Source organism: Rhea americana, unplaced genomic scaffold (genome assembly GCF_003343005.1).
Source record: "Rhea americana isolate MKP2758 unplaced genomic scaffold, rheAme1 scaffold_190, whole genome shotgun sequence".
In the NCBI taxonomy this organism is placed as follows: Eukaryota; Metazoa; Chordata; class Aves; order Rheiformes; family Rheidae; genus Rhea; species Rhea americana.
Window position 1 is genome coordinate 494,428 of NW_028186039.1, and position 16,813 is coordinate 511,240.

General features: G+C 45.4%; 1 protein-coding gene across 1 annotated transcript in view; it reads left to right on the plus strand.

Annotated features, from left to right (window-relative positions):
• The window catches only part of DLGAP4 (DLG associated protein 4), a 77,330-nt gene extending 60,677 nt beyond the window's left edge, over positions 1–16,653 (plus strand). The window contains exons 5-10 of the mRNA XM_085302605.1: positions 7,096–7,457; positions 9,152–9,243; positions 9,703–10,112; positions 12,113–12,204; positions 13,772–13,924; positions 14,747–16,653. Of these exons, the coding sequence (XP_085158731.1) occupies positions 7,096–7,457; positions 9,152–9,243; positions 9,703–10,112; positions 12,113–12,204; positions 13,772–13,924; positions 14,747–14,962 (1,325 nt within the window). The 3' untranslated portion in view covers positions 14,963–16,653. The remainder of the gene's footprint in view (positions 1–7,095; positions 7,458–9,151; positions 9,244–9,702; positions 10,113–12,112; positions 12,205–13,771; positions 13,925–14,746) is intronic.
• Positions 16,654–16,813: the final 160 nt, after the last annotated feature.

Below are 16,813 nucleotides of genomic sequence, written 5' to 3' on the forward strand. Positions count from 1 at the left end.
CATCTGGAAGATGCTGTTTTGAAATGTTTGCTTTCTAAAAATATGCGAGGAAAGCTGTAAAGTCAATCAAAAAAAAAATCAATCATCCACAGTACAATTGTGAATTCTAAGAGCTTGCTTAAATAAGCCTTGACTGCACAGTCACCATAGGTCCTTTGAACAGGAGGAGCCTGCTGCAGAACTGTAAGCTAAAGCAATGCTTCCATATTCTCATCATCACCTTCTTGGAGCATTGCTTGATGTTCACAAGCAAATTCAGCCAATGGTACTGCATCGTAGGGGAAAACAGAAGAATGAAATGCCCCACTGGTAGGCCATGAGGGGCACTGCCTCTTGGTTGTTCCAGTAGCACATCACACCTGTGAATGGTCTCTTCCCACAGATGCAATAAAAAGCTCTGAATTTAGTTCAGATTTCTGCATTGAGGGAGAAGGGCAGAACATGTTCTAGATGAGTTTACTTTGACTTGGGCTTTCTAAGCACATTTTAGCTCCAGTGTGGTTTCTGGGTCTGCCACACAATCATAGTCTCTGCTTTATGGTCACAGAAGGCTTGAGAGGGATTCATAGAATCAGTAAGGTTGGAAGGGACCTTTGGAGATCGTCTAGTCCAACCTCCCTGCTCAAGCAGAGTCATCGAGAGCATGTTAGACAGGGCTGCATCCAGGTCGGCCTTGAGTATCTCCAGAGAAGGAGACTCCACAACCTCTCTGGGCAACCTGTTCCAGTGCTCTGCCACTCTCACAGCGAAGAAATTCCTCCTCATATTCAGGCGGAACTTCCTGTGGTTCAGTTTGTGCCCTTTGCCTCTTGGCTTGTCACATGGGACAACTGAAAAGAGTTTGTCCCCATCTCCTTGACACCCTCCCTTCAGGTACTTATACACATTGATAAGATCCCCCCTCAGTCTTCTCTCCTGCAGGCTGAACAGGCCCAGCTCTCGCGACTGTTCCTCAGAGGGCAGATGCTCCAGTCCTCTGGTCATCCTCGTAGCCATATGCTGGACTCTCTCCAGTAGCTCCATGTCTCTCTTGTATTGTGGAGCCCAGAACTGGACACAGTACTCGAGACGAGGCCTCACCAGGGCTGAGTAGAGGGGCAGGATCACCTCCCTTGACCTGCTGGCAACACTCTTTCTAGTGCACCCCAGGAGACCATTGGCCTTCTTGGCCACAAGGGCACATTGCTGGCTCTTGGTCAACTTGTCATCCACCAGCACTCCCAAGTCCTTCTCTCCAGAGCTGCTCTCCAGAAGGTCAGCCCCCAGCCTGCACTAGTGCATGGAGTTATTCCTCCCTAAGTGCAGGACTCTGCACTTGCCCTTGTTGAACCCCATGAGGTTCCTCTCTCCACCCAGCTCTCCAGCCTGTCTGGATCTCTCTGAATGGCAGCACAGCCCTCAGGTGTGTCAGCCACTGCTCCCAGCTTGGTATCATACGCAAACTTGCTGGGGAGGCACTCTGTCCCTTTGTCCAKGTCACTGATGAAGAAGTTGAACAGGATGGGACCCAGTACTGAGCCCTGGGGGACGCCACTAGCCACAGGCCTCCAACTGGACTCCACACCACTGATGATGACCCTCAGCGCTCTGCCTTTCAGCCAGTTCTCAATCCACCTCACTGTCCACTCATCTAACCCACGTTTCCTGACCTTACCTTGGAGTATGTTAGGGGAGACAGAGTGCTAAAAGCCTTGGTGAAGTCAAGGTACACAACATCCACTGCTCTCCCCTCATCTCCCCAGCCAGTCATGCCATCATAGAAGGCTATCAGATTGGTTAAGCAGGATTTCCCCTTGGGGAATCCATGCTGACTACTCCTGATCACCTTCTTTTCCTCCATATGCCTGGAGACGACATCCAGAATGAGCTGTTCCATCACCTTTCCAGGGATGGAGGTGAGGCTGACAGGCCTATAGTTGCCTGAGTCCTCCTCCTTGCCCTCTTTGAAGACTGGAGTGACATTGACTTTCTTCCAGTTCTCAGGCAGTTTTCCACAAGTTTTCAGAGATGGAGAGCGGCCTTGCAACAACATCTGCCAGCTCCCTCAGTACTTGTGGGTGCATCCCATCCGGGCCCATGGATTTGTGGATGTCAAGCTTGCCCAGATCTCTAATCGTATCCTCCTTGACCAACGGAAGATCTTCCTTTCCACAGACTTTCTCCCTTAAACCCAGGCTCTGGAATTCTTGAGGGCTGCCCTTAGCAGTGAAGACTGAAGCAAAGAAGGCATTCAGTAACTCTGCCTTCTCTATAGCCTTTGTCACCAGGGCCCTCACCCCACTCAGTAGTGGGCCCACATTTTTCCTAGTCCTCCTCTTGCTACTGATGTATTTGAAGAATCCTTTCTTGTTGTCCTTGATGTCCCTTGTCAGACTCAATTCCAGCTGGGCCTTAGGCTTCCTTTTTGCATCTCTACATACTCTGACTGCATTCCTATAATTTTCCCAAGTAGCCTGTCCCCTCTTCCCCATATTCTGTGTACTTTCTTCTGTCTGAATTTGGCCAAGAGCTCCTTGCTCACCCATGCAGGTCTCCTGCCTCCTTTGCTAGACTTCTTATAGGGATGCACCACTCTTGAGCTTGGTGGAAATGATGTTTGAATAATTTAATTGCACTAGTCTCCTAAGCATCCTTGGTTGTTCAAGGCTCCTGATCTTTATGGCTTCCTCAGATGTATTAGTTGTTGAAGCCATAGGCTTGTTTTTATAGCTCGCATAATCCCCCATGCTTATGTAAATGGGGATGTCTTGCTGCTGGTACTATGGGATTCCCTTTTAGCAAAATCCATGATGCCTTTCAGCTGAGTGGGATATAATGAAGAGATCAGAGGGGAAGCTGCCACTTCCCCCTTATAAGGCACCACAAACCCTGTTCTTACTGCCTGTTGAGAGGTGAAAGCTAAATTTGGAGTTTAGCTTTGTGACCTCAAACATCACTCACACAGAATCGCAGAATGATTGAGGTTGAAAGGGACTTCCGGAGATCATCTAGTCCAACTCTCCTGCTCAAGCAGGGCCACCTAGCGCACGTTAGACAGGAAAACTCATCTTCCCCCCAGGAAATTCTGATGCCTTTTCCTGTCTGTGCTGAAATGGTGACTGATTAGGCAGAACTCTACTGTCCTCATCTTGTTTTACCTAGATGCAGTGTTTGATTTTGAGAGAGCAATTGATTTACTTTGCTAATTACAGTACAGCACTATGGGTATAAACAGCAGCTGGGAAACCTGAGCTGTGCTGCTTGTAAACATGCCAGCAGAAGCGAAACACAAACTCCTCCTGTTCATGCTGCTGCAAGCTGAACATTGTCATAGAGGATCATTGTTGGGGTGGCAAGGGATGTCACAGCAGTTCCTGGCACATCTGGCACTCCAGGGCTGTGCACTGCTACATGGGAAAGACCAGACAGGCCATACGAGAGGGTGAAAAAAAGGTATTTAACCGGAGGCCATGTGGATGGGCTTTCTCTACCTACCCATTTGGGTGGCTTGTGCTTGTCTTTGATAAGAGCCACCATAACTTCCTGGTGTAGTGATGCTTTGCAGGATGAACTTCCTGCTTTCTGGTAGTGTGGCCATAGCTTATGAAGGGGTACTTCTGCTGCTACTCTGCTCGAGTTGCTCCTGTGCACATCTCTTGGTACAAGCTGTACAAGCAAGGTTTCAGGCTTGGCCCAGGAACTACCATGGCAGTTCAAGTGGCTGCTCTTTGTTGCATAGCACTGGCAGAATGATTGTGTGGGCACTTCTCATTCTTGTCTGTTGAGTGCTCAATGGCTTCCTTTTCTCTTGCTGTCATAGCTAGCTGGACTTTGACCTCCTGAAGCTCCAACAAGCGTCCACTAGCTCCACTGCCACATAGTGGGCAGCCATGAGTGCTGAGAAGCAAAACACTTGGATTGCTAACACTCTTAGCATGCACTCTAGGTATTTTCTGGACAAGTAGGTGTCTATGGCAGTTGGGTTATTTCAGCACACACCAAGAGAGCTTGTTTAGCAGTAAAGCCTTTGATGGGAAGGGAGAAGGGCTCTGTTAAGGGACAAAATTGTTTTAACTGTATTTGCATGAGGAATGCTTTACCAGTATAGCAAGCTATGTTCTGTGACTGGGTAGGCAGCACAGGCAAAACATCTGTAACAGGTAAAGCTTTACTCTGGCCACACATGTGCTACACTTAGGGAAGCTTTTGGGGATGTCCATCAGGGAACCTGGGGAAAGAGGGGAGGCAGTTGCACAGGAACTGTGTTGCTTTAGCCTTATGCTGTACTGGCAGTTTGAACTGGCATGTTCAAGCATGATGAACCAGCTGCTGTAAAGCAACTTTGGATAAAGGTCAACTCTGATGCAGTTCAGCATGTGGTTGTGCAAGTGCTTTTGTCAAAGAACAGTCAGGGACCATGTAATCTGTTACCACTGCCAGAAGAAGCACTCTGGTGAGGGATCTTAAATTGCTTAGAGGAGTAAGACAATTCTGAGCTGGTGCAGCTCCAGTGCCTGCAGGAAAGGCTGCTGCTGGCCTGAATGCACAAGGTTCCACTTTGCGAAGAAAAGGGAGTAATTTGGGACTAACTAGTAGGAAGTAAAATGCTGGTGCCTTTTTAGTCATCCATTAGTGATGAGCTTCCAATACCAGTCCTATACTGCACATGATTGAATAACATATTGGCTAAATAGCTGTGTTTGGGCATATAAATGTGACAACCTGGAGCACTTCACAGAATGGATAAGGTTGGAAGGGACCTGTGGAGATCATCAAGTCCAACCTCCCTGCTCAAGCAGGGCCACCTAGCACATGTTAGACAGGATCACATCTAGGTGGGTTTTGAATATCTCCAGAGAAGGAGACTCCACAACCTCTGGGCAGCCTGTTCCAGTGCTATGTCTCTCTCACAGTTAAGAAGTTCTTCTTTATATCAAGGCACAATTTCCTGTGGTTCAGTTTGTGCCTATTGCCTCCTGTCCTGTCACGTGGGACAACTGAAGAGTTTGTCCCCATCCCCTTGACACCCTCCCTTCAGGTACTTATACACATTGATATGATCCCATCTCAGTCTTCTCCAGGCTAAACAGACCTGGGCAAAGTAGGCCCAGTCCATGCTGACTCCTCCTGAGCACCTTCTTTTCCTCCATATGCTTGGAGATGACATCCAGAATGAGCTATTCTATCTCCTTTCCAGGGATGGAGATAAGGCTGGCTGGCCTCTAGTTGCCTGGGTCCTCCTTCTTGCCCTTTTTGAAGACAGGAGTAACATTTGACTTTTCTTGGTCACTTTCATCTGACTTTTTAGGAAGTTATGGTGGATGGCTTTTACATTGCATAATATGCGCCTGTCCTGGCTGGGCATCCAGTAAGTGTGGGCTCAGAATGACCTAAGCGGTTTACCAGCTTTTGGCAGCACCATGAATAGCATCAGGAACAGATCAAACTGAAAAATAACCCTATCTTCAATGTCCTGATTATTTTTCAGATAGGTGGTTTCTCACTGCAAGTCTACCTTACGGTCATGCAGAGCGTTCAGCAGCAGGTGATGTAAGGGCTGGGATAAGTAGGTAGGGACTGGGCTTGCTCCTGTGGCCATCATGACACTGCTCAGTTTGTGCTGGGCTTAGTGTATCATAGGGCAGGAGGTAACTGGTGTTGCTCTTCTGCCTTGTTGGTTATGGATACAAATTCTGTGAGAGCTTTTTGACTTTTGTTTGGCATGGACTTAGCTATTCTTAGCAAGAAGCCTGGTGCTTCTCCTGTATTGGGGTAATTGATCTTTATATCTAAAAAGAAAAGGTTCGGTCAAGGTCTAATTCCAGCAAAAGTGTGCTGATATGTGTACTGCTCATGCCTTAACATCTGTGACATTAGAGTTGGGGCTTGTAGCTTTAGTCAGGTAGGAGAAAAAAATCTCTTCCTAGTGAGGGTGGCCAAACACTGGGATATGGGTCCAGAGAGGTGGTGGGATCTCCATGCTCAAATCTTCAGAACTCTACTGGACAAAGCCCTGAGCAACTCCATCTAAGTTGCTTTGTGCTGAGGGTAAGATGAGGTGACCTCCATAGGTACCTTCCAACCTCTAATGTTCTGTGATTTTGCGCTTCTATTCTAGCAAGTCCTGGAAGGCACAAGTGTGTGTCTCATGAGGTCTGTTCAAAGATCACAGTTTTGTCATGATGTGATCTGTTCAGGCAACATTTTTGGTAGACTGGGATATTTGAGGTGTTTCTGGTAACTATGCTTGTGATAAGACTGGAATGCTGTTTCCTAGCTTGTGTTGCAGTTTGATTTGGAACGTTTGGGACTGAAATCCTAGAGATGATGATCACGGTCCTTTTCAGACCCACTGCATCCCACAAGCTCACCTGCCTGACTAATCCTGTCTTCTGAGCAGAGATGCATGCAGAGGGAAGTGCTAAATACAGTATGTTTCCTGCTTTTTGAGTCAAAACTGAACAACTGCCATTCAGGCAAAAGAAATTGCCATTGCCTTGTGAAGGTGCATAGGCACTCGACAAAACAGTTGGCGGTGCTGCTTGGCATCTCTGGGCATATGAATGGAAATGTGGCAGATAAATTCTTAAAGTACTTCAGACATGCATTCCCAGCATCAGGATCTAACAGATTTTATGGCTTCTTTCCATTTTTGTAGGAAAAAGTACCAGCCTGGTCCAGACACTGAAACTTGTCAACCAATGGGAACAAAGAGCTGAGACACTCGGCTGTTCTAGGACACTAAAATATAGGGTTTAAACAGAGTTCCCCCCACGTGGAGGCTTGCACCTGCCAAACCTTGTAGCATTCTTGGGAGGCTTCTCTGTATTTCCTCTCCATTTCCAACCTTTCATACATCACAGCATTTCTTTTGACTTCTGTTGCAAGCTAGCTGTGGCTCTGCCTTCTGCTTCCCCTTATGCTTTGGTTTGGGTTATCCAGTGTGAGCTGCTGGCTGTAGACTGTGTTTCTGTATTTCTGCCTCAAGCTTCTGCTTGGGGGTTGTCTTTTGAATGTTGTAACTGACCTGCTTTTTCGTTCTCTTTTACTGTATCTCTGTCACTCTCTCCAATCTGTCTCTTGCATCCTCTGTTCTTCCCACCTCCATTACTGCAGGTTCATCATGCCTAGTGGCATATAAAAAGACTCCACCTCCTGTCCCACCTCGGACCACATCAAAGCCGTTCATCTCTGTCACTGTACAGAGCAGCACTGAATCGGCGCAAGACACCTACCTGGATAGCCAGGACCACAAGAGTGAGGTGACCAGCCAGTCAGGACTGAGCAATTCTTCAGACAGCTTGGACAGTACCAAGACACCCAGCGTGACGAGAGGCAGTGTTGTGACTCCAGCTAGAGAGACTCCAGATTTACCCCAGAAAAATGCAACATTGAAGAGTGACAAAGGAACTCTGACTAGTGAAGAGCCTAAAGTGGAGAACATTCCTAAAAGAAAGCTGTCATCTATAGGAATACAAGTATGGAATTGTTTGTTCTCTTTTATGTTCTAAGGAACATCCTTAACTCATCCGTTTAGTATGTGTGTTGTGTGCAGCCAAATGTGCATCTGAACCCACTCAAAATGCCAAAAGAAATTAAATAGCTTTTAAAACCAGCTTACCATCTATCTAGAGGTGAAACACAGCAAAGTGTTCTTACAACAGACAGGAAAGGAGTAAGTTACTTTATGGTAAAGTTAAAGTACTTCATAACACAATTGGAAACCTGTTAACTGGGTGGGCCTCTTTAAAAAGGCTTTTTGCTGCAGATATGCATGTGCTGATACTGTGATCTTTACTATGTATTCAAGTCAGCCTGCTCCTTGTCCATCATGGTTCTAGGGGCAGCTTTCTCCTGAGGCAGACCCTTCTATCTAAGACCTAGGTATATTTAGGACTTATGTAGTGTGAAATGGCTTACAAAGCTGTAGGCAGGAAGGAGCACTACCTCAGCATCCACCATTCCCCTGTGTTGACTCTCTGTGCCAGCAGGTTGCTGCTTCTCTTGACAGAAGTTTTTTAACTCTGCAAATCAATGCAAAAGAGATGTTGATTATGCACTCAAAGGAGAGGCAGTTGGGGAGTAGAGTAAATCCATGCTTTATTTGGCAAAATTTTTAAGTCATCTGCAATTATCTCTTCTTGTGTGGACAGATTTCTCTGATATAGATGGCTAACTACTGTAAGCATCAGTTCTGTCCCAAAGTACTTATTGAATGCTGCAGGTTATAACCTGCAAATAGGAACTTAAGCACTTTGGCAAGCCTGAATGCAGAATCTGTGCTTTGTGGCCACCACGTGTGTGCACTGTCACAGACACCCTTTCAGCTGTTGTCTCTATTCTCATAACTTTCACCCTCAGGCTTGTACACTTGCTACAGCTGGTTTAAAATTTGCACTGAAGCTGAGGTCAGTCTGTAGTCTCCCATCTTGTCTGTAGTTGAGTGTAGTGAGTGTTGTCTGCTGGGAGCTCTGCCAACATTCATTGTCTCTCCTTGATGATGATAAAGCTCCGTATCAAGTTCTCCTTGGCTTTGCAGCAAGGCTAGATGGCCAGCTAGGTACATATTACAGTGAAGACTTTTCTGCACAACTTGTGGAAGGGCAGATGAGAACTCTTTATTACAGAGGCTGACTAACTTGGCCTCTTCTTCCCCTTCTCCCCTCACTCCCTGCCCCAGACTGTTCCTAAGCCATCTGCCTCACTACCTGGATTTCCTTCCTAAAACCTCCTAACCCTCTTATCCAGGGCTATGGAGGGTGTCAATCCTTGAGAGAAAGGAGACCAGACTTTGTTGTCTATCTTAATCAGATTGCTGCCCTCTCTTGAAGCTGTTGGTCTTTGCCTGTGCTGTATGCCGCACACACACAGCTGCTGCCTCAGGAATACACAGCCCTTCCCAGCATGTTGCTGCCATGCAAACAGTGGCAGATGGCAGAGCTTGATAGTCTTCTAGCAGATGCCTGGCAGAAGCCAGGCCAAATATAGTTCTAGTACACATGTGGAGACTGACTTGAGCAGTAGCTTTGTGCCTCACCTAAAACAGCCCTTGAGCTGGCATGTAGTGTCAGCATGCTGTGTGTTTGTGCAGTGCTGCTCCTGGTCAACTAATGTGAATTCCAGCAGCAAGTTCTTGTGTCTGTTTTTGTCTGTATTTCTTTTGTTTAATAAGGTTGACTGCCTTCAGCCAGTGGTAAAAGAGGAGCCTCCTCCGCCAGTCACCAAATTCCAGTCCATCGGGGTACAGGTAGAGGACGAGTGGCGGTAAGTGAAAGACGCAGGCTTTTGTAGTTCTTACTCCTTTCTTTTGAACCGTACTTCCCATGCTTAGACCTTCTTCTCCCCATCTTTGTTTCAATGCGAATGGTGTTGAATGGGGGGGGGGTCTATTGAGTGCTCCTCCTCCACAGCATATACGCACTGCAAAAAGTACTTGTTCTGTAAACAGCCAAATCAATGGGAGTTCGAAGTCTTAAAAAAAAAGTCCAAGATTTAATTACAGATGTGCGTCAGTCCTCTTGTCTAAATGGCCTATTGCAGTAAGCAGGCAACCTTATAATTATGTCTGTGTGAATGTGTGGTGTGCGTATTTGTGTGTGAGGAGGGGGAGGTTGTAGGGATGAGGCTCAGCTGCAGACATCATAAACAAATTTTATTGTAACATGTGAAGCCAGCCAGCCAGATTGAGTTTTGCCATCTAATGTTTGCTCTTGATCTCTCTAGAAGCAGCCACTCTCGCAGCATGTCCTCCAAACAGGACACAGACTCTGACACACAAGAACCTAATAACTCTAGCTGTAAATCATCTGAGAGAAGCCTTGCTGAGTGCCCGCAGCACAATAACTCTGTTAGTGTTGATGCCAGTACCAGGCAACCAGCCAAGCCCTCACAGATTAAGAGAAACCTCTCCTATGGAGATAACAATGACCCAGCCCTGGAGCCTTCCTCTCTCCCTCCTCCTGACCCTTGGCTTGAGACTTCCTCCACCTCACCATCAGAACCCACACAACCAGGAGCCTGCCGGCGGGATGGGTACTGGTTTCTGAAGCTGCTGCAGGCAGAAACTGAGCGGTTAGAAGGGTGGTGCCGTCAGATGGACCAGGAGACCAAAGAGAACAATCTCTCTGAAGAAGGTGGGTGTTGCCAACTTCTATACACCAGGTTGGAGCAACCTAGCAGCTCTCCTTTAAGAAGGAGTTGAAGCTGAGCATTAGGATCCACTTTCTGCTGTTAAACTGCTGGTAGCCTGCAGAGTAGGGTAGAACAGAGGTGTGTATGTAGCAAGGAACAGTTTGTCTTTGAAAAGGACAGGAAAGAGGAAAAGATATAGAGCATGTCCCCAACTTTGTCTTGCAGATGGGGTAGGAAATAATACTAATATGCAGCAGGGAAGACTTTAGGGGATGATGGCAGCTTCTAACCAGGAAAGACGTCTAAATGGTTGAATTGGTTGCTTTTAGGGAGGCAATGGGATCTTTCTTCCTGCCTATCCTGTTATGCTCAAGCTGGTTTATGAAAGTCTATTTGGCAGTGAGGCAGATGGAACTATAGCTTCTGAACCTGTTTGATCTGTTGAATCTGTGAACCTGTCCTCACAGCAAAGAGGCTCCTTCATATAGGCAACCTTCACTTAGTTCATGCTAAATATGCCAAAAATACATGTGTGATGAACACAAGGCCATCTAATTGCATAGGGTTCACTTGGGATGGCTTGTTCTTTTACTTTCAAATTTGAGTAAGCAAAACTCTGCTTCTTGTGGTGAAGAAAGTGCATAAAGTGCACACAGTGGAAATAGGTACCTGGTTGCAGAGGACATGATCTTTATTTTGGACCCGTTTGATTTTTTTTTTTTTTTTTTTTTTTTTTTTTTTTTAACAAAGTGAAATGATGGTGAGAGTTGTTTGTAGCTAACTGTTGTTTCTGGGAGGTTGGGGGCAGCTAATCTCAAACCCTATTGCACTAAGATGCTATACTGGCTGCAGAGTTGGATAGGCAATGCCAAGGCTCTGCCTGGTTCAGGGCATGGGATATATCAGGTTGTCCTTGCTCTGCCTGTGGCGAGTGTGCTATTTTGCAGCCTTGCGTGCTGGGACTAGTGTGGCATTATCTGTAGCATTAAGAGCAATCTCCTAGTAAGTTATGTAATGAGAATTTAGAGGGTATGGAGAGAGCCTGGCTTACACTTGCCAAATTACATGCAGACCTTCAGACATTAAAAATTGGTTTGGTAGATGCAGCAGCAGACCAAAGAGGGAGAGGGGCATCAGTTCATCTCTGTTCATGGAGCATTTGCATGCATTGTGGGTCTCCCAGTGCCCTGCTGGAAGGGAGTCTCATACAGCATTGTTTTCCGTTAATGAGCAGGGGAATGTAGCCATATCCAGAGGCTCCTTGGAGACCCCACTGAGTACAGCATTAAGTCCTAGATTTTAAACTGTCATGATTAAAAGCCATAGTCTGTTCATACTTGAAATCCTTCTGGTAAACAAAGGTTAGATCTTCTGCCTTTACCACCTTTACCTCATATGTGGAAGAGCAGGTTATGATCTGTGAGCATGTGCCTGTAGGTTAGGTTACTGAAGCTGGGCTGGTGGCTTCTCTGATACTGCCTTAAATGACCTTCAGCCTTTCTTCAGGCTGCAGTGTAGTGATCTCAGTGCAGTTTGTCTCCTTTTGGGATGTCCTAAAAGGAGCAATAGTAGAGGGCAGAGAAAGCCACTGACTGTAGTTTGAATAAAGCTTCTTTTTCTGGCAGTAGTTAGTTCTATAGGGATCTGTGAAACTTCTTTCCTAATAAACAGAGGAAGGTGTTTAAAAACATCTCCAAGAATTACTCAACCTGACACTTACTCTGCCACCTTTTTCCAAACAGAAAGTGTTATCTGCCACCCAAAATGTCCTTGGCCATCCTAGTGATTGGTGGCAGAAGAACAAGGAGAAATCATTATACTGGGACAAGGGAGTAGCTCATTGTTTATCATAGTAGGCTGTCATCGGTGTGTGTGTCCTAAAATGAAGAGTAAAAAGGACAGTTTTATTCACAGAACAAATGTGATCCCAGTAAACAAGTGGTAGGAGGCATTTCGCTGTGTTTAACAATCTGTTTAACCAAGACTTTTTTTCCTCCTATAGTCTTAGGAAAAGTCCTCAGTGCAGTGGGCAGTGCGCAGTTACTAATGTCGCAGAAGTTCCAGCAATTCCATGGACTCTGTGAACAAAACTTGGTGAGTCCAGCTCTTTCTCCTGATTTGGGGAAGGGGGCAGATGTTGTCTGAAGAGCACTGCAGGGAGATGAGTGGATATTAACAGGCTAGTGTCAGTGCAACAGTGCCGTACAGCAAATCCAAAGCTACTGTGTCCCACAACCTGACAATCACACAGTGATGGATGAAAGCTGTTTTTAAAAACAGCAGCTGGGCAGCGGGATGCCAGCATCTTCAGTGTCTATTCTGAATGTGCAATTTTTAGACTGTCATTTGCTCAAGGATGAGTGTTCACAATTCATTTTGATGCTGATGTGAGCACAAGGGAATTTCCCTTGAACTGTTGATCGGGGCATGCTAAATATGTTTTCTGAGACACTTAGAGTCTGAATCCTCACCTAGCCTTACTGCTATGTGTCCTGGAAATGACCTCTTTATTCTTGCTTATAAAGAGCTTTTTGAGCTGAATCACAAAGCCTGCAGTTCCTCTCTAAATATGCTTGGTTTGCATGTGGGTTATGTAGATAGCTTAATCATCTGCACAGGACTGTCCCTAGGTGGTTGTGAAGTACTACTTGAATTTGATTTCTTCAAATGTAATGCAAGGGTTTGCACTTGCTGAGAACAAAGTGGGCTAGCTTAGAGATAGGTGGGCGTCTGTGTGGAGTTTTGCAGGGGTAGGGGGGAGAACAGGAGGCAGGTTCAAGTTTTACCATGTTCTGGATTTTTGTTAACTTCATCAGAGGTGCAGTTTGCTTCAAAGAAACTTAGAGAAACTCGGGAAGTAGAGGAGGAGGTGAAGTGTTGAACATCTGCTTGCTGATCTCTGACTGATCACCACTGAGAGATTAGCAGCAATGAAAGTAGCAGCCAGGCTTTCAACAAAGCTCTGTGTTGAGGTCTTCCTTTGGCAGTTTGTGTGTCAATCTGATCCCTTGTTTCTCTGAGAATCCAGGGCTATGATGGCAGTTCAGATGCCTCGGAATTGGGGAAATTCTCTTTTTATTTGACAGAAATTTCCTTTAGTGCTTAATTTTTCAACCTAACTTGAAAATTACTGATGTACTTCCAGATTGTTTTGCTGGGGAATGTAGCAAAATGACTTTGCATGTGACAAGCTATATTTTTGTACAGTGATGCATTCAAGTTCTCCAAGTGTTATCGCTGTGATGCACGTTGTGTGCTGTCCAGCTCCTTATTCTGTTATTACTCTGCCTGAAATCAGGTGTTCCAGCTCTGAAGCATGTTCTGGGGACCTTCACTTGGATGCCACTGTGGGATTAGTACTAGCCAGGGAAACCTTTGGAAGAAAGGAGCTATTGCTTTCTGCTATCAGGGTGCCTTTTCAGGATTCTTCTTTGGGCTTGTGTAAGAAAAACACCATCCAGATCTGTAGACCAAAGTGTTGTCTATAGATAATGGCCTTGTGTCTGCATTTAAGGCTAGTGTCTTCTATGGGCTTTGAAGTTTCAGTTGTCAAGAGGGTGAAATTACAAAAGGTGGATTTGTAAGCTGCCCAGACTACTTCAGTTGGCAGGGGCAGGGTGGATATATTCTCTAATAAATTGTTTTATTCTTTTCCATGTAGAACCCTAATGCCAATCCCAGACCCACAGCCCAGGACCTAGCTGGGTTTTGGGATCTCCTGCAGTTGTCCATCGAAGACATCAGCATGAAATTTGATGAGCTGTACCACCTGAAGGCTAACAGCTGGCAGTTGGCTGAGACACCGGAGAGAAAGGTGAGTGTGGCACAGCTTAGTGGCCAAAACACCTCACAGATATTTGGGGTATCAGAGGTTCTTCTGCTATTTCTATCTGCAAATGGAAAAATCTATAAAATCTCTATCTCCCACTTGTGTCATGTAAACTCTCCATAATGTATCTGCCCTTCATGATGCTTTTAACAGTTGGTCAAGTAAGTGATTGCAGTGTCCATCAGCCATCCTCCCTGTTTGCAGGCACAATTTGCAATGCATTAAGAACATTCCTCTTAAGTAAAAATGTTACGATGGAGAGAAGAGTGGAGAGATGCGTAGTATACCTTTGGAGCGTTAATACAGAGGCTTCTGTTTTTAAGCACTGCATAAATAGGTTGCAGCTATTCTGTTCCAAGTAGTGTAAAAAGCATCTATGGAACCTTTTGAAAAATGCAGTGTGGGCTGTGTTCATGGGCCAGGTTTAATGACTAGACTTTTGGGAAGAAAGTACCATGACTATGAGCATATATTAAAATTTTGCAATTCCAGCATGAAGCCCAGCCTTAGTGCTGGGTGCTAAACTCTGATCCACAGCTGGGCCACTGAAGTAGGCTGTAAACCCCAGTCCACGTAACAGAAGGCCTTAGTGCCACTAAAATGCACAGTGATCCACTTCTAGAAATTAGGGAACTGATTACATGATGAGTGCCTTGCTGAAGAACTGCTCCTGCTTCTTTCACCTGTCGCTCATAGTGCTGTTGGTTAGTGGCACAGGTTAGGAGAGTCCCCATCATAACAGAGAGCAACCTTCTGTATGTGCATTTTTATTTTATGTTCGGGTTTTTCTTTACTGTCTCCCTAAAGGAAGAGAAGAAACCACCCCCTCCAGTGCCAAAGAAGCCAGCCAAGTCCAAAACCCAACTTAACCGGGACAAAACCTCTGATTCAGACAAGCAACGCCAGGAAGCTCGCAAGCGTCTCATGGCAGCCAAGCGGGCTGCCTCTGTCCGGCAGAACTCGGCCACGGAGAGCGCAGACAGCATCGAGATCTACGTCCCCGAGGCACAGACCCGCCTTTGAGCAGAGGGGCAGAGGAAGGAACCACGTGGTTTTTAATAAGTCATTAAAAAGGAAAAAAAAGGTTCTCTCTAAACTAGTGTGATTTATTCAGTCTAGAGACAATGAGCCATCCTTGAAAAGGGCTCCTGAGTTGGCTTTTTTCTCTCAGCTTTAAGTAATGAAGATTTTAAAAAAAAAACACACAAAACAAAAAACAAAAAACAAAAAAAAAGAAAAGAAAGAAAATTCCCCTCTTTTCTCTCACTGGCTGTGGTGTTGCTGAATGGACTGAACAGACTCCTGGAAACTCCAGCCCCTCAACTTGGAACTTCAGTCTTTTTACTTGTTCTATCTAATGAGAATTATTAGCTTGTTTACAAGAAGAGGACAACAAAACATGAAGCCTTGAGCACTTGCCATGCTGTGTTCTTCCTCCTCCTCACCTCTCTTCTTCCTCATCATCTTTTAATTTTTCCTCCTTCTGCTCCCTTTCTTCTCACCTTTTGCATGGCTTCGTTTACTGTGTTAGAAATAACCTCTCTTCTACAGAGCTCCCGAAGAGAACACCTATTCAGTGTGTACTACTGTTGCACTCTGCTAGCAAGCAGCCTTTCTTGGGGTTTTCATTTTGTTTTGGGTTTTTTTCTTTTTGATGGGGATAGTGGGTGGGAAGAGGATGGGAGGGCAGGGATATGGTGGTGGGTTTGTGTTCCTCTATTTTATTGAAGTGAGAGGATGACAGGATCTATAGAATGTAATGCAGAGGTGTTGAAATGCAGCCCAGAAACAAATATGTGCAATAAGCTGGCATTGGGAGGAAAGGGATAGCGTTTGGTCAACTGATCCCAAGAGGAAAATATGTACCCTACTCCTGGCACAGGAGGGGAGCTGGAAGGACCATAGAGAAAATATGGGCGTGAGCGCACACTTTGCTTTTTTTTTTTTTTTTTTTTCCTTCCTTTAATTATTTTCCTTGAATTGCTTGAGAAAGAAGCTGCTACACTGGGGGATCTGTTATGAAGTGGGCTGGGGTAGGGAATGTGATGGTGTTACAGGGTGGGAGGACTGGGTTTTGTACAAAGAGGAAGGTGAGGGTAGCTGATGGTAGGCTGCCTGCCTGTATGTATGTGTACATATGCACATATACACTTAGTACCTGTACATTTAATTCATACACACATATACATGCCCATACACACAGTGCAGATGGTGTATTAAAAGCACCTTAGRTGAGAATGGGCGTATGTATAGCATATATTTTTACATGTACTATATCTAGATGTGTGTAGAAGTGTGTGTAAAAATATATACCCTGTGTGTAATCAGATGACTATTTTTTCCTTATCTCCCTGCTCTTTGGGTAGAGGAAGGGTTGCTAAGTATTTTTTAGCCCATTTTCCCCTTTATAGGCCTCCTTTCCACTCTGGTTTTTGAAGCCAGAACTGCCACTGAATTCTTTGCCACCCCCCCAAAATAAGCATTTGGCCCCATGCTGAGTGACCTCACTGGCAATTTTGAGTTGGTTAGAGTTTTTTGTTTTGGGGTTTTTTTTTAGTTGTTGTTGTTCATTTGCTTGAACAAGTTGGGGGATCTTGTGCTGCCCTCCTGGAGGTGGGGGAGGAATCCCAAAGAAGGTTCAACCAGGGTGTTGATGATCCAGAAGGCAAAAAATAAATAAATAAAAGTAAAACTCTGAATGATGCCTGAGTGAACATTGTATATTGTCTGTGCRTATGTGCTATTAGATTTCTGCCACCTACCCTAAATCTCGTAACACAGAATTAGATCCCATCAAAGCTTGGCCATAAATAATGTGACTCAATATTGGTCTTAATCTTTGGGGTTAGAGATACTGACTTGCTGGGTTGCACT